This window comes from Neolamprologus brichardi, chromosome 14 (assembly GCF_056152115.1).
Source record: "Neolamprologus brichardi isolate AB-2024 chromosome 14, ASM5615211v1, whole genome shotgun sequence".
Classification (NCBI taxonomy): domain Eukaryota; kingdom Metazoa; phylum Chordata; class Actinopteri; order Cichliformes; family Cichlidae; genus Neolamprologus; species Neolamprologus brichardi.
In genome coordinates, this window is record NC_142117.1 from 20,744,865 (window position 1) to 20,772,282 (window position 27,418).

General features: G+C 41.8%; 1 protein-coding gene across 1 annotated transcript; it reads left to right on the forward strand.

Annotated features, from left to right (window-relative positions):
- Positions 1 to 2,113: 2,113 nt before the first annotated feature.
- Positions 2,114 to 27,418, forward strand: tlcd2 (TLC domain containing 2). The gene is made up of 4 exons (XM_087850957.1): positions 2,114 to 2,809; positions 3,115 to 3,197; positions 7,776 to 7,858; positions 24,543 to 27,418. Exons 1-4 carry the CDS (start codon positions 2,631 to 2,633, stop codon positions 24,921 to 24,923), a joined length of 726 nt encoding a protein of 241 aa, XP_087707083.1. The 5' UTR covers positions 2,114 to 2,630; the 3' UTR covers positions 24,924 to 27,418.

Sequence of the window (27,418 nt, forward strand, 5' to 3'; positions counted from 1 at the left end):
TGATTAGTGACATTCTGACATTGGCCGTCCCACTTTTGAGCTACCCCATATGGAGGAGGTGGTAGAGCTCGTTCACCTCTTATGTGGATGGCTGTAGCTCAGGTGGCAGAGCAGGTCAGCCACTAATCTGAAGGTCGGTGGTTCGATCCCAGGCTGCCAAATATCCTTGGGCAAGATACTAACCCCATATTTGCCTACTGGTAGTGGTCAGAGGGCCCGGTGGCCTCGCCTCTGTCAGTGCACCCCAGGGCAGCTGTGGCTACAATGTAGCTTGCCATCGCCAGTGTGTGTGAATGACTGAATGTAGTGTGAAGCGTTTTGGGGTCCTTAGAGACTAGAAAAGCGCTATACAAAGGCAGCGCTATACAGCTGAGAAGATTATTAAATCTTACTTTAACCCAAAGTGTATTGTTTTTTAATCTATGCTGCATTAGTCTTTGGTTGTTATACTGGAATAAAACACTCATCCTACAAATCATTTTGCTCTTCTTTGTAGCTCAGTACGCTTTATGGTTGTGTGTGTTTTTGCTTTTAACCTCATGATGTCGCTGTGTCATTAAAGATCACAGCAGTCATTGTGTGCATGTTCAGGTCCGGACGTGAATGAAAGCGGCGCTCGTTTGGTCTCTACCACAGGGAAAAAGAAAAAAAAACATGAGTGGGAAATAAAACATTAATTTGGCTTCCATGTAAATTCAGAGAAGAGTGGATCATACCACTATTATTTATTTTGCACACATATATCATAAATATGTCAGAATCAAAGCACCACGCTTTCCCTTACATGATCTGTAGTCACATATACAAATAAACTACTACTCCCATGAATCCGCGGTGGTTTCTGAGCCAATGATTTGCGTTAGAGGCGGTGATGCTTTAAAGGTTGTTTGTAATTTATAACTTTGTTTGTGGGAGGTTCGAGTGAATTCTGGAGTTTCTTTTTTTGAATAAAGCAACAATAACAAGCTGTTATAAAAACTGCACATGATGGTCCAGTAATTAATATCTGTTTGCACATTCAACTGCTGTCTTTAACAGTTGGTAGAGAAGGTCGGAAGGAGCTTCACTTTGCCTTTGTTGATATGAGAAAGAATGTGACAGGGTGCCAAGGGAGGAGCTGTGGGACTGCATGAGGAGGTTTGGAGCGGCAGAGAAGTATGTGAGGGTGGTGCAGGGCAGTGAGACAGTGGGGAGGTGTGTGGTCGGAGTGACAGATGCGTTAAAAGTGGGGGTGGGATTACATCAGGGATCTGCTTGGAAGAGAGTCTGGAAAGGTGGAGGCATGATGTGGAGAGGAGTGGAAAAAAAGTCAGTGGAAGGAGGACAGAATACATCCGTGTGATGCGGACAGGTGTAGCAGTGAAGCTGCAGGGAGTACAGGTAGTTTAAATACCTGGAGTCAACCATCCGAAGCAACAGACAGTGCACAAGAGAGGTGAGAAGATAGATCAGGCAGGGTGGAGTGGGTGGAGACAAGTGTCATGGGTGATTTGTTACAGAAAGATAACATCAGGAGTGAATGGAAAGGAAGCCTGCTCTGATGCACAGTTTGAAGAGAAAGACCAGAGGCCAAGCTGAAGGTGTTAAGATTGAAGAGGATGGACATGATGAGAAATGATTACTCCAGAGGGACAGCTGGAGGTTTGGAGACAAAGGTAGAGACCCAAGACTGAGATGGGTTGGACATGCGCATTGGAGGAATGGTGGACAAAAGGATGTCAAAAATGGACAGGAGCAAGTTCATGGATGTAGTGAAGGAGAACGTGCATGATGATAGGGTAGGATGGAGGCAAATGATTGACTGTGGCAACCATCAAAGGAAACAGCCAAATAAAGAAGATATTTCTTTATTTTTATAAAGTTATAAATTGTAAATGAGAGTATAACCGTGCGTAAAATAGGCAGTGTTGTATTCACTAAAACACTGTCCCGCAGAGCCTCTCAGAGCAGCAAAGTCTAAAGTACACATACGTATAATGTTTATAGTCGTTATGAAGTTATGAGAGGCTTTTCGGACAGCACGTGAACTCAACACAACACGTGAAAACGCGCTTGGCCGCGCCCCTTCATAGTAGGGCGGGGAGAAGCTGCTGTTTGGTGTGTTGATGTCAAAAAGTTACACAAGCACGGATGAGGTTTTACAACAGGGTGGTTTCACAACTGGAAACAGGGCATCACCCCGATAGCTTCCATTCACACCTACCGGTTCTTCCTGTGATCGCAGACCTGTTCTTTACGGGATTATTATAGGCAGAGGAGGGAGAAGAAAGAAAAAAGAGAGAGAAATCACTCCACGTTCAGTGCATGTCAGCGGGAAATCATTCACCAGACGCGTCCACGCCTTCTCTCTGTGGACAATAAGCGCCAAGCCGTGCGTTCACGACCCTAACGGAGCGCCTGGTGACCTGAGCTGATCGGGGGCTCTCCGGTGTGTTAACGTGACTGTCTGGGTCGTCGCAAACAAGTAAGACCGCTGTCGTGTGTTTGTCTGGGCTACGGTCGCCAGCAGCACAGCCACAACCACCACTGTCGCGTATATACATATATATCAGTACTCACTTCGTGGAGACTGAGGGGGGAGGCACTTGTGGCTTTTGAAGTCTTCACCTCGTGGACCAAACCTTTTCGCGATGGAGTTGGGGTCAGTGATTTTGACGATCGGGGGTTCTGTGGGATTTTTCAAGTTCGTGAACAGCGGGGTCGGAAAACTCCCCACACCCGAGTCTGCCTGCAGGAACGTTTGGAAATGGAGAAACATCTCCACATCGTGTGTGCACAGTATGATCACCGCGACGTGGGCAGTGCTTTGGTAAGAAGTTAAGAAGTTTTTTAATTCAGTGTGGATCTGCTTGGAGGAAAGGAAAATGTTGGGATTTGCTTTTGGTTCGGTTGTGCGCACAGATGGATGCGCAGGGATGGGTCCATAATGTGGTTTTAAACACGGCTGTATTTGATTGTATTTTTAATGCTGTTTGGGGTTTTTTGTCACTGTTTACATAGCTTATGGTTTATTCTGCTTATCCCTATGACCCCATGTGTTTAAAAAAAGCGCACTTACTGACCCAGGCATTTGGAAAAGCTTTATCTGAACCGCTGTCAATCCGTTTTTTCCAGCTTTTTCCTGCACCCGCAAATGGCCGAGGATCTCATAGAGACTCATTCCGTGTTTTCTCATGTCTTGGTGTCTTTCTCAATCGGTGAGTAGTCTCCTATTTAGCGTCACAACTACGAGATAACTATGTGTACGGTTTTACTGAGTGCAACCATCCTAAGGGGAAGTGTGGAATCTAATTCCTGGATGGCGCCAAAATAGCTCCAGACTAAAGGGCTTACGTCGTTTATGTAAAACCTTTTATTTTAACGGGCAAATCCGAGCCATAGCTTGGCAGTTATCTATATTAGATTAACCAATTGGGCACCTTTTTAATTGAATTTCATCTCAACAAATGAAAACAAAAGTGCTTTAACAGAGCTAGGCTTACTGTTCTTTTAAATAAAACTAATCATGATTCGATATTTTAGTTACATTTATATTTTTTATTATTTAGATATTTGTTTTCTTGATTTTATCTATTTAATTCAGTTTTTTTATGTACTTTATATGCATTTTTTTGTTTTTATTTAATTGATCCCTTAGTGCAGCAGATGTGGGTAGGAGTGTCAGAATGTGCATGTTCAACCTCTGGAGACATCAGTTTGAACCACTTGAGTTTTAAAAATTTCCAGTTTGGCCATATCTCCATCTTAGGAAACAGCTGTTGTTTTGCTACAAAATTAAACCACTACTGAGTTTTTTTTAATGCTTGTGGTTGTGAGTAAGTCAAACTTCTTCAGAGCTTCAAACAAAATAACTGTAATGCCGCACATATGTTACATGTTGCCCCAGAGGTCCAGTAACAGGTGCAGCTGCTGCACGAGCTGTGCAGGTTTACCTTTTTACCCCTTTTTTTATAGCACTATCACCCATAGGTTCAGACATATAACCTTCATCCAGGGCTGATTTATTACTTTTACCCTCTGCACACGTCTCTCACCAGCACACCCAGTCAACGTTTTTCTTAACAGACTGAGAAGCAGATAACCATTTACCGCCACTCCAGCAGCCACTTCAGAATCACCAGATAACCTGACAAGCAGGTCTTTGGGACAGCTTCAAACCTACACTGACTGATGAGCTACTGTGCGGCCCTGCTGTTGTTATGCTGGTTAATTCACCTGACTCATCTAACAGATTTGTTAGATCGTGAGCCACCATTTAAAAAAAAAAAAAAAAAAAAAAAAAACACGATTTTTGAGGGTCATGGGTGAGAACTGGGTAACCGGTGAAGAGTGTAAAGAGTCCATGCTGGAAATGAGACTGAAACAAATAGTATTGTTTGTATTGCTACAGTTCTGTTAGCAAATGATTAAAAAGGTCTATAAGTCAACTTTTACATGGTCGAACGTGCATGGTTTGACTCAAAGATTGCTCAAAAAAGGCAAGTCTGCTTTACTTTATCTGAAAAAAATATATTCGTAAGTATATTCAACAGCAATTATTGAGTTTATAAAAAAATTACTTTTTATTTTTATTTTTCTCACTTTTATCCCCCATGTGAGGGATTTTTCTGTAATGTTTGTTTACCTGCTGCACATATATTTTCCACTTTATTTAGGCTAATTTGTAAACTTGAGATATTTCTCAGTTTTTGAGATAAATAAAGTTTATATTATCAGATAATCTGAATCATACCGGACCAAATCAGAATGGTGTGGACATTAAAATGAGCATTTTTACACTCTAGAGCCTTGGAATAGTGAATAAGCTAAACCACAGGTTTAACCTGCTCTCTTTTTTTACCATTAAATTAATCAATATCATCGTAGCAGCTACCAGGATGTGTTTAAACCTAAAACTGCGTTTGACTGAACCAATTAAGCTCAGCTGAAGTTCACATACTGTGTATCAAGTAGGCTACATTGAATTTTACCATCAGCTCTCTAAACCAGATTAGAAACTTGCAAAAATTCGATTTCCCCTGATTTCATTAAGATCTTTCAAACCAAGGTGCTCTTGCTACCCCGATTTCTTAAAATAGCAACTTTGCTCTGTTTTTACTTTTTCCTCATTAATGCTTTGAGTATTCTGGAGCAGCCTTTGGCACGTGAGCTCTCTTAACTCTGCACATTTATTGGATCTGTGCCGGGCCAGCGAGGGCTAACAGAGGATTCCCGGGATATTTGACATTCCTTCAGGAAACGCTGCTTTGGAGGGGAGGAAAACGAGGAGCAGTGTTGGGATCTGAAGATCAATGAGGGGCATTATCATCGGTCCCAAGCACTGGGTGTAACCCCTGTTACAGTCATGTGACTTGACCAAGACGGCAACTGTGCAAAGAAAGTCACTTGATGTGTGCAAGCTGTCCACATCAGATACCACAGAAAGGCAGAAATGTGGAGTGATTCTGGGCCCTCAGCAGGTTTTCAGAGACTTTAGGGCAGCAGATTTGTGCACTGTTCCTCGCTGTGTTACCACGCTGCAGACCTCACAGTAACATGACATCAGTGGTTCCCCACTTTTGTCCAGTACATAAAGCTGTCTCTGAGATAAAAAAAATTTTAACACAATATCCTGCTTTCTCATTATTTAGTGATAAGCATAATAAGATTCATGCCATATATGTTTTATTTTACTTTTTAAGTACTGTTGTGCATCTCCTTCCAACCGCCTGTCAAACTTAGTTTAAATTGGGAGATTTTTTGTGTATACTTTTACTTAAAAAATGCTATTATTCCCTGTTGTTTGAAAGTTTGTGAGCACTTGTGCGTAAGTACAGTATAAAAGATGGCCGTAGCTTCTATGACTTCACCCATTCATGAAGTTCTGTTATGAAACCTCGCTGAGTATTGCCATGTTGGTGTTTTGAAACCACGACTAATAAGGGGCGGGTCTTACTGACTGTAAGTGCTGCATCCTCCCTGGCTAACCACTTGTGAGTTATTAGCCAATGAGCCTGGATGATCCCCTGCTCAGACACTTAAAATGAGCACAAGTTATAAAATGGACTTGATGTTTTATTCGGTCTGACCTGAGCCCATAAACTGCTCAGGAAAATGTTTATAGAGGTCAGGATATTGTGGAGTTTTCCCATAAATCTCTGTATGATCACAAATCTGTATGCAGCCCATGTGCAGCTCTCTCATTAGGAGTTAAGAGGATGGAGGTTTAAGGCTTCACCCATCTATGAAGGTGTTTTTCTACCACTGGAAAAAATAACATTTTCCCAAAACAGAGCGAAGTTGTAACTTTGAGTTAATAACTCCAAATGTCGGGTTAATTTCTCAGAAGTCAGTAAGTTGGCATTTTGAGAGAATGGCCAAAAATTAGAGTTTCGGATGGAGAAATTGTTGTGTCAATCTTTTATACTTGCAGTTCAAGTACTCCAGCTCATTCCCGTGCCTATAACAACTTCAAGCGTTCAGTGTTGGTGGGTTTCCTTACAGGACAGCTCTGGTCCTTCTGCAACATTTGTACTGATTTACAGTGGCTTGCAAAAGTATTCGGCCCCCTTCAACTTTTCCACATTTTGTCACATTGCAGCCACAAACATGAATCAATTTTATTGGAATTCCACGTGAAAGACCGATACAAAGTGGTGTACACGTGAGAAATGGAACGGAAATCATACATGATTCCAAACATTTTTTACAAATAAATAACTGTAAAGTGGGGTGTGCGTAATTATTCAGCCCCCTGAGTCAATACTTTGTAGAACCACCTTTTGCTGCAATTACAGCTGCCAGTCTTTTAGGGTATGTCTCTACCAGCTTTGCACATCTAGCGACTGAAATTCTTGCCCATTCTTCTTTGCAAAACAGCTCCAGCTCAGTCAGATTAGATGGACAGATTAGATGGACAGTGTTTGTGAAAAGCAGTTTTCAGATTCTTACTTATGAAAGTCTTTCAACAAAGTCACCGAAGTCACGTATCGGCCCTAAAATCACACCGTTTGACTTCCCCTGCTTAAGTAAGCAATGCCCCGCTAATGTAAGCATGACAATCAAGCTCATTTGGAAGAATCCAGTAGAAACTGATCTTCTCTGCCTCTCTGAGCTTTGGTGATTGTTCTGTGTCAGCTTTACACTGGAGCTGTGCCCATCATTTAAAAAAAAAAAACACACACACACCCTCCTTTTTGTTTTTGTTCTTTTTTTTGTCACTCCTCTTTTTCACACCTGTGTGTCAGACAATACTGAATGAATCATTATGAAAACACAGCAAGTCATGTGTTCCAGTTGGCAGGTCACGACTTTGACTGAAAATAACCTTTGAAGCTGAAAACACTGGTGATCAGATAATAGAAACGCGTAAATTAAAAGCTTGATGTCAGTCCGCATGGATTATTTAATCTGTGGTGGGCGCTAATTTGTTTATGGCGAGTGGAACCCAAGCTTGACAGAAGGGTCCTGGTGTCAAATTTCCAACATAATGGAGTTAAATCCAGCATCGATGAATGCCCCGCGCACTCTCACACCCCATCCGTCCCCATCCTCAAGCCTTCATTATGTTTTCAGCATTTTAAAAAGCCGTCACCATGGATACGGCTAATAGCAGGCAGGGGCGCATAGCAGCGGAGGATATGAATAGGCTCTCTCTAAGAGGCATCTTGGTTGCCTTCGCTGCCGTCACGGAAGCAGACACGTTTGGATGAGCTCGAGTCCAATGTCGTCAGAGGAATCTGGTGCGTTTGGCTTGATTGATCGAGTGATTAACGAAATGCTCTCTGTGTCCACAGGTTACTTCATCTATGACTTCTTTGACATGTTGAGGAGCCAGAAGCTGAGCCAGTCCTGGGAGCTGCTCTTTCATCACATCGTGGTACGTGTTCAAAAATAAAAATAAAAGACAAATGATGTCATATCTTGGCTAAAGTTGTTTCAAGTTATAAGAGAGGCCTCTTCCAGAGTGATCTCAGCTCAGTATTGGTGCACCTGCGAGAAAGACAAAATACCGGTCTTTCTTGTCAAGTAACATAGAGCGAGGACTAAGTAGATGATCATACCAGTGCGACAGCCTCCCTCCACTTCACTTCAACCTGCTTTTTTGTGAACTTTGAAGTCCTCCTGACTTCCCCCCTCACACTCACTGTTCAACCACTCATTTGTTTCTATCACATTCCTGTGAAAGCCGGGCATCTTAGTGGCATGTTGACCCCCAGCATGCTGGCACATTTTCCTGAGGGGAAGTGGAGGTCAGATGATCTGACCCTTCCTCCGGCTTTGCTCTAAAGAGGGAAAGGAGATGAAGTGGCAATATAGGGAGAAAAAAAAAACCCAAAACATCCTCACTGATTATTTTCTCTCCACGCTTCTGACTGCATGACCTACATCCAGGACCATGCAGGTGTTGTGTATTGCTTTCTGTTGCCAAGCTCTTTCTCTTGTTAGTGTAAGTGTATTACTGGCAAGAGCTTTGTTGAAATTTTATCAGGTGCAGGTTGCTGCCAGGGCTGGTGCAGATTTGTACTGTGCAGCAGTCACAATTTAAGCCTCTGTTTGGGTGTTAATAAACTGTGTGGAAGTATTTTTCTGCAGACTTTAAAAAGCAGGTCACCGGACAATTATCACGCTGATCTTCCAGTTGCATATTTGTAGATGTAAAGTATGTGTTAAAAAAACATCTCTTTGTATTTCGGAAATGCTATAAATAAATGCTATCGCTAGAAATATACAGGAATATTTTTGGCTCATCCGTTATGGTTTTTTAATGCAAACGATTCCAAGATAGTATATGGAAATTCCTTATACACGTCATTTCTCTGATATCTGACATGCATCATCGATCTGGTATTGTCTCCACTCTTCTGTGAGGATTTGGGTTGTTTTTTTTTCCCTTTAACCATTCACCAAAGAGCAATGAATCCGCCTGAATCAAGTGTTGTTTTAGGACAATGCCCGACATGCATCCAGGCCAGCATGCTGGTTTTGGTGGGTTTTTGAGAGTGAAGCTGAGCAAAGGAAAAACAGTCTCCGGTGTGAGGTGACACTGAGAGCACATGAAGATAAATATGGTCCCCTTTGTTAGTGCGCTTCCTTTGTTCTGCCACACAGCTTGACAGCCATGTTAAGGCCCCGTTTCAACCAATCCCATCACTTGATACTGTAGCTGACGGCTGGTCAGTAGTGTTCGCGTTGTTATTGTATTTTCCACCTCACGTTTAAGTTGAACTTTTCTTCTCCATCTTCGGTAGTTAATCCAATCCCTCATTTGAAATTTAAGAAAACTTCTTCAGTTGTGAATTATTAGTTATTTTACATGATGCCACAACAAAAGTCTGCTCAGAGGAGTTGATGGATTCAAAAGTTTTCCCTGAAACAGCACCAGAATGTCCGATCAATTACAGAAAGTGTGCATAAGCAAATAATACAAAAAATATTTGAGATTTTCTTTGTGGGTTGCTGGAAGGACACTGTCATTATCAAAGTGGTCACTGAGCACTTGACCCGGCAGGAGGAATTCTGTTTGTACTCAGTGGCTAGAGTGCAATTTTTTTGTGTGTGTGTTTCCTAAAATTTCAAAAGTTCTAGATTAACATGCAAAAAATAGACTTTATTAATCTCTTTTTCTTCTAACTTGCCAATGTCAAACCATGTGTGTTCTTTGAATTATTAGTAATGATGCAAACACTTGCACTTGGAGAAATACTTGCATCTAGCAAATTTGCAGTTAATTAAACTTTGGAAGGTTTACAAGAAACCACTGGTCAATCTCAGTCTGCACAGCATTAAAAAAGAAAAGTTCCCAGCAACACCATCTTTATGGCTGTGCTCATATCCAATAGTTTTGCTGGACCAGGATTTGGGGCAAAATAATAGATTATTTGGTGTTTAGGTGTCAGAAACTGTTCACTAAATGTGTTTGTGGACATAGTTTTGAGCGATAACTTCACTGCATCCAACTAAGATAACAAACATTGGAAATATTGGAATGGAGGGCTGCTATTGATTGATTTTTCTGGGGATTCTCAGTGTGCATCTTTGTCTGGCTTTATAGGTGCCGGGTAACACTTCAAGTATTATTTTCCAGCATTATTTTGCTAATAAAACTTTGGCAAAATTGGTTTTTAGTTCTTATTCAACTCAGACATCACTGTCCTTACCACCTCACCAACCTGCAGTTCAAAGCTGCTGTTTCCGAAGGGCAGCCAATCGGAAGAAAGTTGTCATATAGAGAGGGCAGGTGTAAGGTAAAGATGGATTATTGTGCAAAGATACTCTTGTGGAGTAAAACAGTGCCAAGATGGAGCTAGAAATGAGCTTTGCTAGAAATTCTCAAATGTTTTGGATTATTTGTGGGAAACAGCTCCAGCATCACTTGTCAGTAGGTGACAAAGGACTAACTGGGAGGAGATATTTGTTTTCCCGTTTTTCTGAAAGTCTCGTCTTTTTCTCTTTCACTTCCTGGAGGTTTAGTGAATGGGTGCTTTGGCCAGGCCAGCTGGCTTCGGATTGTCATTAGAGCGTGGGAGGCCATTCACACAGCTCTCTGTGCTTCTCAGCAAACTAAATCTCTTTACACCCTTCGTTTCCCAATTGTACCATTCATCCTTTTCTGTGACGTCTACCGCTTCATTTCAGCGTTAAGCAATCCTCCCTCAACTCTTTCGCAATATTGACATCATCTTGACTAATTTCTTTTCTACTTTTGTTGCTCTTTTCCTTGTTTCTTTCAAATGCATATGGTATACAGAAGGTTACTGTGTCAGGTGTTCACATACCAGTCACCTGAAGTCCAAAACCAAGGAGTTTTCCCAGTGTGCTAAGACCTGAACCCAGTAAGACCAGCTGACCATGCAGTCCTAGAACAGAAGGCTGCTCTCTAGTTAATCTTCAGCTCATATGGGCAGCCAGCTGATTCATATTCCCCCTGCATTTCATCTCCCCATTGCTGCAGACCCAGACCTAGTGTACAATCTGGCTTTGCCTGAGCAGTGACACATGCAAACTAAAATGTGCATATGCCATGCTGCATGTAGAGCAATTGTGTGACTGGAAGACACACCCTCCCATATTGTCCACAAGTTATTGGAAAATATGGGAGGGTGTGTCTTTTAGAGAAAAGTTTTGAAAATGTGTTTAAAAAAATGTGTTTATCCTTATAGGTTGACTGCTGATTAATGTAGGCCATAAAATACCATGGGCAAAACAAATCCTCTGACTAAATATTGTTGACTGTACAGGTGGACCCACGTGTAAAAATACATTTTGAATGTCAGTTGTGGTCACACCTGCTGCTAGGTCTTGTAAATGTGAAGTGCACACTAACTTCAGTGCAGTTTTGCTGATCTGTTCTCGCGGTCCAGGAGAAATAATAAGTCAAACTCTCCATGGAAAGTTTTTTTTTCCCCTCCTCCTTATTGACTGCTATGCAGAATACAGCTTCTTATTTCGGTCTCAGAAAAATGTGGGCCCTGCCACACTCACTCGGGCCTGATGAGATCCTGTCTGCCGTAAACTCAAGCTTCCTTTGCAAAACAGGAAGGCCTGATCACTCTGACAGGAGTCGGGTGGCTTCTTCTAAGGGTCAAAGATGTGTACCTACAATGGTATATTTAATATGTGATTAAAATATTGTGCAGAGCTTTCTAGAGTAGGGCATAGTTAAATAATGTCAATTTTTTTTCCCTTTGTTTGAGCTAAACTGTACCAAAGTGATCGTTTAAAGAAAACACCCACCCCTACGATGAGTATGTTTCAGCCATATTTACTCATGACTCTCGGAAACTGTGAGCACATAATTAAAAAGCAGAAGGACGCCAGCCAGACGCAGTAGGACAGACTTTTTTTTTTTTCCATGAAGCCTGAAAGCATGTGAGTAACAGTATATATTGGTTTTAATGATGATACACAGTAGAAGCACAGATAAACTCACAGCTCCTTCACAGGGGATTTTACGTTTTGCGGCATGTTTTCTTTCATAAATGTCTGTCATCCCTCTCTCATTAGGCAAAATTTAGTTATCTTCAGTGAGCCGTACCATAGCAGACACTTCTCTGAAGCAGATCAGGGCTTCACAGGTTAACTGACTGCTTCCTGACTGCTGTAGCTCTTTAAAAACCCAAATCTAAGTATAGTATTGATGATGATGATGATGATTCTATTTTTACTATTTTTACTGATGATTTACTATTTTTCCTCCTCATCATGTATACTCACATTAGTCCCATGTAATACTTCTAATGCTCAAGTTGGTGTTTTAAACACAAATGCAGAATTATAGGATTGTTAATGAGGAAGCCATTAACTTCTCAGCTGCTCTGTTATTTCCAATATTGCAATAAAAAGCCCAGATCACACATACAGTTAAATATGGAGCTATTAATCATCTGTCACATTACTTCTAAAAAAGGTTCACCAATAATTTATTACAACAACTCAGTAATTTGGAGGGAAACAATTAAATTAAGACATAACTATTAGGGGTGCAACGATACACAGAATTCACGGTTCGGTTTGGTTCGATACTTTGGTGTCACGGTTCGATATTTTTTCGATACAAAAAAAAATGTTCATGCCTTTTTAATTTGTCATTTATTAAATTTTCACAGCACATTCTGCACAACATCTCTGTGCGTTCGTCATTTGTTTGAAGCCAGCTCACCTCCTGCAACCACTTTTCCGAGAATACTCGCTTCTTTTGTGGTTCGGACTCCTGACATTTCTTTGGAGGTGGAGGAACATCATAGTAATTGCTTAAAGGAGCTTCTTCGACATCGTTAAGAATTCTAAACAAATGTCTGTCCTCCTCCTGAAAATCTTATGTACGCAAACACGCGTTGCAACTTCTTATCTTGTGCGTGTTTTTTATTTTGACAGCGAATGCGCACCTGCGGACCACTTATGTGCAGCCCTGGTTATTTAGCTCGTCATATTGCAGCCACAGAAATTCTTTTGTCCATGAAGTAATAAATAAATAAATAAATAAAGTAATAAATAAAGCTGCACTTTCTTTTTGCCTTATAGTCTGATTTGTCATAACTTTTCCGTTTTGTGGTAAGCTTTTCTTTGGCTGTCACTACTTCACCCTGACCTGTCTTATTTGGCTCAGCAGAACTAAAATATGTATCCTGCTGCTTTTACACACGCACTCACATAACGCTCAGCGATTCTCTGAGCGATCAACCTCTCACATGTTTAAGCTTGCTGCGGGAGATTTCACTTGTCATGTTTGCATAGTAAGCTAACGATTGATGAGACGATGTCAGAGGAATTGGTGGATATTATCATCACTCACCAATCAGTACTGTTGCTCTCTATACACAGTTCGCGCGATTGCAAAGTGAAAGCAAAAAACAAGCGCAAATTCAAACGCGATTTCAATATGTCACATATTGACAGTGGCTCACCGATGCCAATGACATAATTACCCAGCTACATTTCCGAAAGAATGCAAAAGCATTGACATATATTTTTCCTTCCTACGATAGCCCAACGGGTAGGGCAGAGATAGATTTTGGTAGCCCGACTGGAAAAATCACTAGCCCCAGGACGTCAGGCTAGCGATTTTTCCAGTCGGGCTACCAAAATCTATTTTGCGAGCCCTGTATCTGATTGAGGAATCACTCATCTTTGGCAAAGAGAGTTTATTACAGAGAAATTGCTCTTTCCAAAATAAAAGCTATACTATACACTTCTTCTGGGCTATATTCTCAGCAGCATATTAAACATATCAGGTCCCCATAAGGAGAATCATGTGCTAACGGCTGTCTAAATGACTCGGGTAAAGTTTGTAGCATGCCTGCTTGTTGTTTTTCTCTGCTTCCACTTGTCTTTGCACTAGGATGATGTCGGCGTAAATGTGCAGTCATATTCGTTGTGTTTCCACTAGTGTTGTCAGTGTAAATCTCATTGAAATGACGTTAACGGCACAACACTGCAAATCTCCGTTAACGAGCTACCGCGGATCGCCCCGTGCGTGGGGCTGGACGGCCAACACGTTAACGAGCTAACTGCGCTAACACACTAGTTCCCACCCATGTAATTGAGCATTGCTGGCACATCCAACATACTGTTTTACTTTAGTCCATGACACGCTTACCTTCAGGGTCATACGTCACATGAAAACCAAAATAGTTCCAAACGCCAGATCTGAATGAGGGTGGGGGAGGTTCAATTTGCCATGTTGCAAGGAGAGCTTAACTTCTGTCTAGCTAGCTTGCCCTGCGCTCAGTGAATCTGCGTTCGACTACTCCGCCTAGGCTGCACTGTCAAGCGCAGATCCACTGAGCGCTCAACACAGACAGCACCGTCAGAAGGAAAGTTGATCAAATAAATTAAAAATTTTGTATTGTTCGATACATATGCGTACCGAACCGGTTCAATATCGATACGCGTATCGTTGCACCCCTAATAACTATGTAATAGCTTTTACCATTTAATTACAAGGTAATACCAAGTAATAACTCTGCTGGGTAATGTTAAACTAACTGGGGGTAATAATGTAGATTCTAATGTAACAATACCTATGAGGTAAAACCAGTTGGCAATAGTAGTATTGTAATATAATGACTCGCAAACAATCTGGAACTAAATATTTTTAGTATAATTATGTAATGGTGACGATGTGTAATGCTGAAATTTAAAAAAATTATAACCCTATACATTACTTGGCTAAAACATTGTTAATACTAGGCTGTTTCTTACTTTTAGCTTATATGTAAAAGTAAGATATATGTAATTAAATAGTTTTACATGGTTACCTAGTTCTAAATTATTGCAACACTATTATTGTGTTATTATAGTGCTGTAAACAAAGTGCAGTTGGGTTCTTTTGCTTTAAAGCACACCTTTCCAATAGATTTCATGAGTAAAACTGACTCAGTAAACTCCTAAATATAGGTCAGAGAGCTGCATCAGCCTTATCTTTGGTTAAAGTGACTAATGTCCTGATTATGTTGAAGTAAATAAACCAAAGAATTGGACAAATCTACACCTAGATAGTTGCTCTTGTTCTTCTAGATGTTGACAAATCCTGGATAAACTTCTGCTGTGTCCATTTCGTTTCTATCGGTGTTCCACAAAAATCCTTTTAGCCAGGTTTTCAAATTCAGTCTGGGATAGTCTCAGTCCTTCTTGCTTCATGTTGTGCAAACATCAGATATTAATGGACCTTGTGTCAGTTTACCAGGAATGAAAACAGATATTTGTGGGAGGAGAGCTCAGCTGTCTCAAATACCCAGTGGGGAATGCCACATTTAGAGGCTTGAACATATTTTATTTGGCTGTCACTGGTGTCAGGACGCATGTTTACTGGAATGCCTTGCCTGCCGCAGATCCTCTGCATCATTCGACACTGAAACCTGATTAACCTGCACATTTGTAGCTTTATCAGCTACTCCTTCCAGTATTCGTTCTAAGGAACCCTGACTCCACTGCAGAACTCAAATATTTCCTGATGCACATGCAGACATTTGTTGAGCCTTTACCTCCTCTGCCACTGGAAGTTTAACATCAGCCGTTTTTTAAGCGCATATGACGTGTTTTTGTTTTTGTCTTTGCTAGTAGTCGTATTTCAGCCTGAGAAATACAAAGGCAACACGCTGAGAGTAAAGTAGGCCAATGAGATGGCAGAGAGTGGAATGTGGGCATATATTTATTTTGGCCATGAAATATGGTGTATCCATGTGTATGTTGGTCTTTTTTTTTTTTCCTTTGGTGGGGGAACCCCGCAAGTCCCCAGATTGTGTGTATATCCAGACAGGAGGGCAGACATCTGGTCTCCACATGAACCTCAGGCTCCCATGAGCAACATGGAGCAGAAAACCTCTAACTTCCTGAGTGGGCTTCTGCAAATGTGCACTCGTTCTCCACACATTTCTGTTCTGGAGCCATACATCATATATCACACACTCTGCCTTGTTCTCCACCCCTCCATCCTTGTGTGACTGCCAAACATCTCCCCCGTCCCCACTCGTCCACCTACTCTCCGCAGCTTGTACCACCCACTCACATGGCTACATACCAATGAGATTCTCCACACTGGTAGTATAATATCTGGTTTTTGTTGAGGTTTTTTCTTTTTTCTCCACCCTCATGGTATGTCTGAAGAATTTCCTTGTCCGTTGTTTTTGAGACAGGCACAGTTTATACTCATGATGCAACAAATACAAAGTAGGAAAATAAAACAACAATTTCAGTGACCGCAGCTTCTTGTCTTGGATGACAGAGATGCTTTGGACCTTGTACTTGTTTGTTTATACAGAACTTTTTGCCTGCTGTAGAGGCATTTGACTTTGTTTGTTATGCCTGTTGCAGTAGCATCTTATCCCACCGGGTCTCACACGTTTTACCGGTCCAGCACCAGATAGTGGCTAGTTTTTATCTGTTTATCTTTTTTACTGCTCATTTCCTGTTTCATATGTTTTGCTTGGGGCTTACTAGAGTAACTTTGCATAATTCACAGTTCGGGATAAGAATGCCTTCATGCATCACATTGGTGATGTTCCCAAAGCTTTGCACCATTTATACCAGTGGGAGAGCTGACGAAAACCTCCACATCAGCGCTGGTGTAGGTGGAGAGACGTTTTTCTAATGCTTTTTCAAACTGCTGCAACATCCCCTGTGTATAATCTGACTCTCTGAGCTCCTGCACTGACATGTCACTAAAATGGAGGTAATGTCCTTGTTCCCCAACATCCGACGGAGACCTTGTTAAGTGACAGAGTGTAAAGGCTGGTACGGCTCCATGCCTCGATCATACCTTACGTGCTTGCAAGTCTGCTGGGGTCCGGGTCACATAGTTTTGTTATTTTGTACACTGTCTTGCAGACAATGTCACAGATTGCTGGAAACACATCGGCCAAATAGTTATTCCTGTTATATTTCTTTGAAGTCTACACCTAGGGTGCATAGGGTGCCTGCATAGTTGGTGCTTACTAATGTAAAGTGACAACAAAAAACACTGGCAAGTTTGCTCATGCTTCTCTTACAAGAATTAGTTACCGATTCATCTGTAGTGCCTGAGAAGTTGAGGGGAAAATATTATCATTGACTCTTGGATTTTAAAATGTTTTTAAGACAAAACCATAGAGAGCACAGCAGCCAAAGCAATGTGAAGCCCATCACGGTGCATCAGTCTTAAGTGTCAGTGAAACTTTTCTGTTACAGTGGTTTCCGCCTACAGCAGGAAAGAGCACACATGCCATGCTTCCCAAAGAGGCTGGCTTTGAAAAAGGGAAATGGCGCTTGTTCTTGTTGGCATAACAACCAGGAATGCTGTTTGTAGAGTCATTCATCTATCAGTGGGTTTACAAAGGAAGGAGTAGATGTCGGTAAGCTTCAGGTCACGTCAGAAAAAGCGAGGTGGGGCACATAACAACTGTGTGTTTGTTCTCCACCAGTGCCACACCTCATAGTCTCAAATGAAAGCTTAAAAAATTAATAATAATTAAAAAAAAAAAAAAAAAGAAAATAGTTACTGTGGGAACACCAGAGGTTCTTGTGTGTGATTGGGTGTGGGTGGGTGTGAAAGCATGTGAGAGCACAGCGGAGGAACAACCTTACATTTAACCTTTGTAACCATTTCATTTCCATGTCGTTAGTCTCACCCATCCTACTGTAGTCATCGGGATTTTTTTCCTTTAAAAAACTCACCAGTGCACGCGCTAACTGTAGTTCAAACTTGACAAATTGTGGGTTTCTTGAGTGGCAGAAATGTCTTTCCAACCTCAGAGCTAATTTTGGCTTCAACCTCTCATTAAGAAAGGCAACAATCATTAATCATTAAGGTGAACACAGTGATGGTCTGTGTCTGATATTCCAAACTAACATGCTAGTTAAGATTTTAAAGCATTTTACCAACTAAAATCTTATGATCTTACTTTGCAAGCAGTGAACAGGACAAGAACATAAATATAACACAATGCAACACAGTAGTGACGCACATAACAAAGATTGCAGGATGGTGACACACAGCTGAGGTGTGACACATTTGAGCATTTTCACTGTTGTTTTGAAACACAGAGGGACACTCGTAAGGTAGCACACCCGTCACGATAAACTGAAGGTGCACTGACCCTAAAGCACGCTCCTCTTCATCGTCTTTTTACCCCACAGCCAAGAAAGACAGCTGGAGTATTGCTGTAACCCACCGGATGGCTGTCCAGGTGGGCGGCGTGAACACAAGAACTCAAGAACGAGGCAACTTAAAACTATAGGCGCATCTCCTAAAAATCTTATACAAATGGTAAATGGCCTGCATTTGTATAGCGCTTTACTCAGTCCCTAAGGACCCCAAAGCGCTTCACACTACATTCAGTCATTCACCCATTCACACACTGGCAATGGCAAGCTATGTTGTAGCCACAGCTGCCCTGGGGCGCACTGACAGAGGCGAGGCTGCCGGACACTGGCGCCGGGCCCTCTGACCACCACCAGTAGGCAAACATGGCGTTAGTATCTTGCCCAAGGATATTTGGCATGCAGCCAGGAGGCAACCTGGGATCGAACCACCAACCTTCTGATTAGTGGCTGACCTGCTCTGCCACCTGAGCTACAGCCACCCAAGTACGAATCCTTTGTGAGACATTGTCCCAGCTTTTCCATCATGTGTGTTATTAAGATTACAGCGTTACAGGATAAAGGTGTCAGTGGGGGCTGAAATGCTGGTGAAGGAATCCGAGTAATAGCTGGATGTTTGTTGATGTAGGTCAAAGGTCTGATTCCAATGAGTCGCCCCCTGCTGGCCTTTAGTAAAAAATGCAGGTACTTCAGATCTGGAAGCTATGTTTATCTTTGCATCCAAAAAGGTTTATATTCTCTTTATTAACAAAAAGGTCTGTTGAGCCTACGCTGTCTTTAATGGAGGATTATGGATACAGCCGTGTTGTGGTACTTTAAGGATTCTTCTCTGTCTTGTTTTACGGTTAAAGATGACCAAAACATGCACAACTGCAAATCCTATCATCAGTGCTCTTCTCAAATCCTTGGCCACTGCGGACAGAAGTTAGGTCATTGATGAGGCATGCAGTCCACTGGAAATAACCACTACCTGTCTCTGCACAGCCAGTGCCTGAAAACCTCGATTGACCAAAGCTGTTTTCACACAGGAACGTCAGCGATGTCGGGATAATCCAAACGTTGTCCAAAGATGAGGTCACTCGCTTTAGCCCAGCTGTCGCTCCTGGAAATGTGTGTGATTTACTGATTTTTAGGCAAGGGTGCCACCTGCGTAATGTGTGCAGGAGTTACCTATTACAGGATTACCTCTTATTATCTTTGCATACTATCCAAAGAACAGTAGACTTTGTGCTATGAAGGGAAAATAAGTAGTAGTGAAAAAGGCTGGGACGCCATAGAGCTGCTGTGCCCGTGTGAAAATAGCTCAAGCTTCACCAAAACTGATCAATCACTGAGCCCTGCTCTGATGCTCCATAGCCTGTATTTGAAATGGCACATGCCCGGCTACAAATGAAAGCCATACACACAATTTAAACTGATCACGGAGATGCACGAACAAATATTTGTGCAGTTACTCACCAGATGTTGTGCTGCTGTCAGCTGAGCAGAGTTAACACAGGTCTCATGATAGCAGTTATGGGCCCCATGCCTCATTCTTGTACACAGGCCTGCGTGAACCTTCAAACTTTGGATTGTGCACGTGATTGTTAGCATGCCATGGTCCCATCTCCCCATCACTCCACTGCTGGTGTACCTACTAACAACTTTCCAGCATCCTATACATTGAGCTTCTTTGTAGTTTCCTCTCCATCAGCTTCACTTAAGCATTTCCTGCCCTCTTCTTTAGACACACTCGGCCTATCCATTAACAGTTTTTTTATGAGCTGTGACTATCTTATGTGCTTATATATTATATGTGTAGAGCAGTAAATAATCAATAAAAGAACATGCACCTACATCCGTTTATCAGGATTATTATTATATGGCACACTGTGTTGCACAGCTGTACTGTGCTGTACTCAGACGGGTTTGTTTGATTGATGAAGCACCTCCCTAGTCTCCCATGTCTGTGATATCTCCCACACATGCGCACACACGTAAACTGCAAACACAGCGTTGCACCTCCCTTGTTAATAACCTCCCTGCCTTCTTTAGTTATTATTCAGCGTTCAGTTTGTGCAAACGGCACGTCACCGAAACCTGAAATTCTTCTCCGACTGAGTCACAGTACGAAGTACTGAAAGAACTGGTTTGTCACGGGAATCTTTTCGCTAACTTTCGTCCCATTTTTTTTTTTTACAGGTGTTACCTCTCTTTGCAACAATGTTTGATTGAAGATTTCTGAAAAAGGAAGAAATAACTTCCTCTTTCATCAGGTTTATCCACTCTGGTACTTCTAGTCAGTTCAGCCTGCACGGACCGATTTTCAGCACAAATATAAGTCTATGCACATCTATCACGTGAACTTTGCCCCACTTTTGGGTTGGTCCCTTTCCTTTAAAGCTTGGGAAAACTTGGGATTAGTGACAACCTCTGTCATCATTACTATCTCAGCGCCCAGCGTTTTCCCCCTGAAATAGGGCAGAGGTGATGGTCCCTCACCGGGGTCTGTCTAATTGAGCCCACAGGGAAAAGAATGCAGCAACAAACACTCGTGCTGCTTTGTTTTCATACAGGTGTGTGTAATATAGGTTCATTACTAACTTATTATAGACATGTTGTTTGAGACTATTTTTCAATCAAGTTAAAAAACTTCGTTTATGTTTGAGCTTGGTGATTTTAGTGAAGTGGCTCCCCACAATCAATTTAAAGCCTTTCTGGATTTTTTTTCTTTTCTTTTATATGTTGCAATCATCTCCTGCAGATGAAGCATTAACATGTTTTTCAAAGAATTAAACTTAAAGTTCATTCTTGACATAAAAAACTCAATCATGACACAAAATCTTCCTCAGATAAGCTTCCTTTAACTTTTTAACCACTCCCATATATAAAACAAGCTTTTCAACCAGTATATTTTCATGTTAATGTGTTTAAAAAAAATCTTTTGTTTTTTTTAAATTCCATTTTGCTGTGGGTTGTGCAGTTACCTGCTGGGGGTCATATGTGGGTGTTCCTGTGCTCCTCTGTGTGAAAGATGTGCTTCAGTGTGGCAAATCCAGTTAATCCTGAATTAATTCCATCACGATGCACATGCACTCTGCTCACACTCCATTATATCATTGGAATAAATAAATTCAGATCATTTTTTTTAGCAGGACTTTTGTGCACATCCCTTTTTTTTTTTTTTTTTTTTTTTTTTTTTTTTTTTACATTCTTTTCTTTTCTTTTTTTTTTACACGACCCATTACCCAGCCACTCTCAGCAGCCTTGAAAAGTATTACCGAAGATGTTTTCTGGCCCTGCGTGGCACTCTCCTATCAGTATTCACATAAAGATTAGGTCAACGGCTGAAAGGACATGAACAAACACCAATAAAAGAGCGAACCGCCAAAGTGGACACACGTGATTTTTCTCTTTAAGTAACCATGGAGAGGGGCGGGTGGTGTTGTTGTAGTAAATGTAGTTGTTTTTTTTTATTTTATGACACAATGAACAAAGACTAAATCCATCTGTGTCACCTTATCACCGGATTGTATAAGGACCCGTGTTCTGACGTGGTATATTCACCCACATCAGATTAGACTTCAGATGAGCCTGGATAAAGACCACTGCTAGATTCTGTAACCGTAGTCTGGCTGCTTATGGGGGGCGTGTGGATATGTGGGTGATTACACAGGTTAAGCAGACTGCTCTTTTTCTTGAGTGCTTGGGAGATGACAGAGAAGGGCACTAAGGGTTATTGATGCGTTTAGCAGCAGGAATAGAGCTTGGATGTGTTTTTCAGTCAAGAAAGACCCTCCACTGTGCTGTTCTTACTGTAGTAAATTAACCTGAAGGCAGTGAGTGCCCTCATCAAAGCACCAGAGGAGTTGATCCAGAGCTCTCAGTTTGATGTGGTAGCTATTCATGGAAACTCTGTGTTTTGTGAAGGAGGCAACAACAGCTTTCACTCACATTCACAGTTGTTTGGAGGCCAAACAGGTTTTTGTAGCAGCCTTTAAAGTCGGGCATGGGGATTGACTTGCTTTTGTACCAACCTCATGTGGCCTCCAGAGGAGCTGCAGTTTTTGAGTTGACAATTGTCACTTAGATTTGAATTCACTGTGAGATTGTGGGTTTGCTCACTGGAGCGTCTGTGTGATGATTCGCAGGTGTCCGGTCCTCTGTTGGTACCCGTGAGAGTGTTTTCTGGTGCATGTTGTGTGTTTAAATGATAACAGTCTGGACTTTTCATTCATCCTTTTGGTTTTCAGTGGTGGAAACGGAGCGCACTGTCCTTAAGTGTGACATGGGGTTTTTGTCCTTACTAAGTTACTAATTACTAAGTTGCTCAATCGATTCATGTTGTTGGCAACCTGTGACAAAATGACATGACACGTCACCTTGTTATTTTGGGGGGTTTGGAGTCAGCACCTGTGCTGCCACAGAGGAATGTCAGAGAAGGGTGACCGGGCCACTGCTGGGTGTGTGATCTCACCTGTGTGTGAATGTTTGGTGCTGTATGCCTTTCACATTATGAGGCATAGGTTGGTTGCCAAATGCAGTTCCTAGTTATTACTGTCATTATGAGCTAAAGGCAGGTAAATGGTGTGATTTGTGCTCTGATTACTCAGTGTGTGTTTTGTTGTGAGTGAGTGAGGTGGAATCCAAAAATAGTCTTTTACAGTTCAAATGAAATCTAGTGAGGTAACTCCTCTGTGCTGCGGTCACAGTGTGCACTTGCTTTTAGGAGTTTTTAGGAGTTTAGGAGGAAATGAAACACATCCAGCAAAGAAGAAGACGTTGAACTTTACCTCTTGGCACTAATGGATCTGCTATATTGTAACATGTGCAACTCTGGGGATGGTGTGACCCTCACATGGCTTGTTGCCTAATCTACAGGAACGCGTCACATGACATTTTGCTACATTACAATCATCACATGAAACACAAAAACACAACATGTTTCTCCAACAGAGCCAGCCCTGTTTGTAAAGGTCATTTTGTCACTTCACACATCACAGCACCCCGTGACCTGTAGCAGCTGTTTTCTGCTTTTTCTTAAGTCCGCCTTTATTTCCAGCTTCCACTCCTAATGCATAAACAAGCCAGTTTAAGCGGTGCAATGACTGAGTGTGAATGAAGCCTGATGAATGTGCGCGGCTCCTGTGGAGTTGGCCGAACGGAGTATAGACGCTCTCCTGTCATCCAGATTTTATACCTGAGACTGCTGGGAAAATTTTGCACAGCAGCTTTTTGTTTTCTTTCTTTCACAACATCCCATAATTTTTGCAGTATGACTCCTCCAGGGTTTGAGTTGTTTGAATGATGATGCTGCCACCTTGTGGCGCGTCCGTGTCAGTTACATCACAGACTTTCATAAGCACTGTGTGGGAGTGGCGGTGCTTCACGTGGTCGTTAAAATCCTGACATAAGTGGCAGCGTTTTCAGGGCAGAAGTTCAGATGTTCACACATCCGCCTCCTCCTGATAGGCTGAGAAGATAAGAGAAAGTGACTGCTTCAAATCTCACTGCCATGTTTTTAGATTAAGTTACAGTGCTATGATTTTTTTTTTTTTCTTTTATCATATCAGTTATCAAACTCCATTAAGCACATAGTGTCTGGTTAAACATTATCTTGTAAACTTATTCAATGATGACGAGCGTAAAAGCTTTTAAGATATGTATATATGCTCTCTACACTCACAGGCACTTCCATACATGCAAATAAAAGATTAAAGGAAAGCTAACCTATAAAAATGTGTTTTCAGGAGTCATTTAAAACAAATAACAGAGTCATCAGGAAGGCTGTTCCAAAATAAGGGTGCCACAACCTCAAATGCACGATGGCCTCTGGTTTTAATATCAGAGTGTGGGAGAGTCAGGAGACCCTGGTTAAAGGATCTCCTGCAAAAATGGGTGTGATGTGTGAACACTGGCTAGTTTTTGAAGTGCACCAACAAAAAAATATTCTCCACAGCATTACACCAGCATAAAAAGTGTATATCTGGTTACTGTTGCCTTACGATCAGCTCAGAACAGCCTGTCATTCTCCTCTGACCTGTGGGATCAACACCACACACAGAACTGCACTGCGTATTTGCTCTTTTTCAGCCCGGGAGATGGTCATGTGGGAAAATCCCAGCAGATCAGCAGTTTCTGAAGCACTCAGACCAGACCGTCTCGCACCAACAACCATGCCACATTCAAACTCACTGAGACCCATTTTCGTGCTCATTTTGAGGCTCGCGTTGAACCTCACTTGATTGTGTCTAAATGCATTAAGTTGCTACCGCGTGATTCGCTGATTAGATATTTGCATTAAAGAGCAGATGAGTATCTAATGAATCTGCTGGTGAGTGCATCACAATGGAAAAAGTGATGCACTCACAGACGAGATGAGAGTGATGTTTATAATCCTAGTGGTAGTTATGGTAGAACTAGTAGTAGTGGATAATACTGTTTTTGTTTTTTCACCAGCTGTAATGTTCCTCTGTGCCGTTTTCTCTCCTTGTCTTCTTCTGTAGGTGATCACCTGTTTCGGCCTCGCTGTGGTGTCGTGCCGCTACGTGGGCTTCGCCGTGGTTGCCTTGCTGGTGGAGATAAACTCAGTGTTCCTCCACATCAGGCAGATCCTGCGCATGGCCAACATGGCCGCGAGCACGCTGTACCGCGTCAACAGCATGATCAACCTGGGCACGTACGTGGTGTTCCGTATCAACACGCTGGCCTGGATGACCCGGTGGCTGGTGCTCAACAGGGACAAGGTGCCCCTTCTGGCCTACACGCTGGGCAGCGTGGGCATGGCCATCATGACGGCCATGAACATCGTCCTCTTCTGCCGCCTGCTCAGGAGCGACTTCTTAAAGAGCAGCACCCGGGAGGCCAAGAAAGAAAAGGAGATGTAGAGAGGAGGGGGAGGAAGGTGGAGGATTCAGAGGGGCACACGTTACTGTACATTAACACGCCGTGGCTGAGGTTCTGTACTGTCTGTACTGCAAGCATTTAAATACTCATAGCTGGAAAGACCGAGAGATCTGCACCTCCCTTACATTACAGGTACAAGCACTCCAAGTGTAATCAAACAGCCTCACCTCAGACCCATCTACCGATCAGCTGCAGTTTTTTCTCCCATATTTCAGTGCTTCATATAAACAAATCGAGGCCTTGTGAGACACCAAACGCCTTATTGTCACACGGCGTTTCAGCTCAATCGATCCTAAAATGTAGCTCGCGATAAGTGACAATGCACTGAGCCCCTCTAACGTCCATGTATGCAGCCAGCAGAAACAGAAACATAAATATAAAATAGCTCTCTTTACTTTGGAACAATAATCTCTTATTCATATATAGACGTATATCTCTATACATAGGATATATACACGTTATGCTGCTGTGAGTTTTATTTCTTCGGTGGGGGTGACGTCAGAGGTGAATGCCTTTCCCACCAAATCTCCTCAGCTAAAAACCGCCTGCTACCTCAGGGCTCGCACCAGTTCTTTGCCTCTTTCCAACACTCGCTATGCTGCCGGTGATTGGCAGCAAAAAAAAAAAGAAAGAAAAAGAAACAAAAGTAATGTCTGCCTGTTGAATAAAGAAAATCAAGCAAATGCAAATCTTTGCTTAACGAAAGAATAATGACAACTGGGAGGCAACAACGTGTGTCTGTTTTGTCCTTTTACATTTAACCCTGATGCTTAACACAGCTCGTGCCCTTCAGTTCGGCTCACAAGGCGGGAGTTTCGCGTCGGTAAACCTCAGAGGAACGAGGCGAAATCTCCACTGATGGCATCACTGTCCATGAGCGGGCAGCTGCGCTTTAAACTTGAACCCTGTGAAGTGAAAGGAAAACCTAAATGATGTAGATTAGTTGAGTAAACTCAATAATTAGAATAGTGATTAATATTTCAACAGTGCGCCGTGGCGTGTGCGTCTGCAGTAGGAGCTTTCAGACAGGCAGGAAGTATCAGCACATTCCTACACCTCACCTCAGTGACCTCAGCTCAGCCAAGACCACCAGAGATGCTTTTACTTTGAAGGGTTTTTGTAGATCTTTGCCATCCTGCCTTTAGTTTTAAAGTCGCAGATGAGCGCGACAGAAAGCAGAGAAACCCCCGAGGTGGGCGGGAACAAAGTGGTCTGAGAGCTGTGAATACAGCAGACTGTTATACACACAGCCTCTCCTTCCAGCTCAGCTCACAGCATTATAGCTCTTCTATGGCATGGAAATATAATTGATGCCATTTCGTTTTTTGCTTTTGATATTTTTGATGTTTTGCCTTTGTGTATAATCAGTGTTTGATTGATTTGTTGTATATCTTTGTAATTTATTTGTGCTATAAAAGACGAGTTTAAGGTGACACGGTGTTCACAGAGTTTTCCTGTCGCTGACATGATTGTGTTAAGACACGTTGTTAGAGGGTGGGAAGGCATTTTTTTTAGCAACTTTTTTTTTCTCCTTTCTTCACGTACAGTTTCCTCACAGTGTGTATGCTTGAATATGTTTATGTTCAAGCCGTGAAAAGCAGGCCTTCCAGCCCCAGTAACAATCACAGGGCACAGCAATAAAAAAACACTATTTGGGAGAAGGCAAAGTTTGAGTTATTGTTTTTTTTATTATTATTTTTTATTAATTTTCTTTTGAATGTTAAATTTGCTTTTTTTAGGGCAGCTTTGTTGTTGGTAATTGAAGTTCTTTCTAACAAACAAGCTTTCACTCGTGAACTTGTTATGAATACGGCTGTAATGTTATCGAAATCGTACTTCTATGATATCATTTGTTCATCATGTTGCTGTGTGCTTTAATGAATTGTGACACGCCTTAGCAGCCAAGTTGTATTAATGACCTGATGATTTTTTTTTTTTTTTCTTTTTAAAGCATTTGTAGCTCTGATCACCTGTATGGCTTTGATTTCCAAATGCGACTGTCCCCAGACCTTATGAGGTTAAATATTAAAAAATATTAAATATTGTGGTTCAATATTTGTGACTTGTCGGCATAACGAGAAAATATTTAGGCCAAGAGGCATTCTGAAGTCCACCAACTTTATCAAAACACACAAATTATAATTGCCCCATCAGTGTGCCCTTGTTTATTCATTCATGAAGTTTACTTTTTTGTTTCTTTCTTTCTGATGAAGTGATAACAGTGAAGATTGTTGACACTGCAGCTTCTCGAAGACTAATTGAAATACTGTACTGCAGCAACTGAGACTAGTTTCAGTTTTGAAAGCAAAAATCATCCTCTGTCATCAGACTGTCGCATATAAATATAACGGTGTAAATATAACAGTTATTTTTTCAAGTTTTGTCAAAATTGTTTTGTAATTAAAATTGTGATATGTATGTTTACCTAACAACGCTATTTGTTTTAATGTGTCGATTAAAATAAGTGAATAAAATC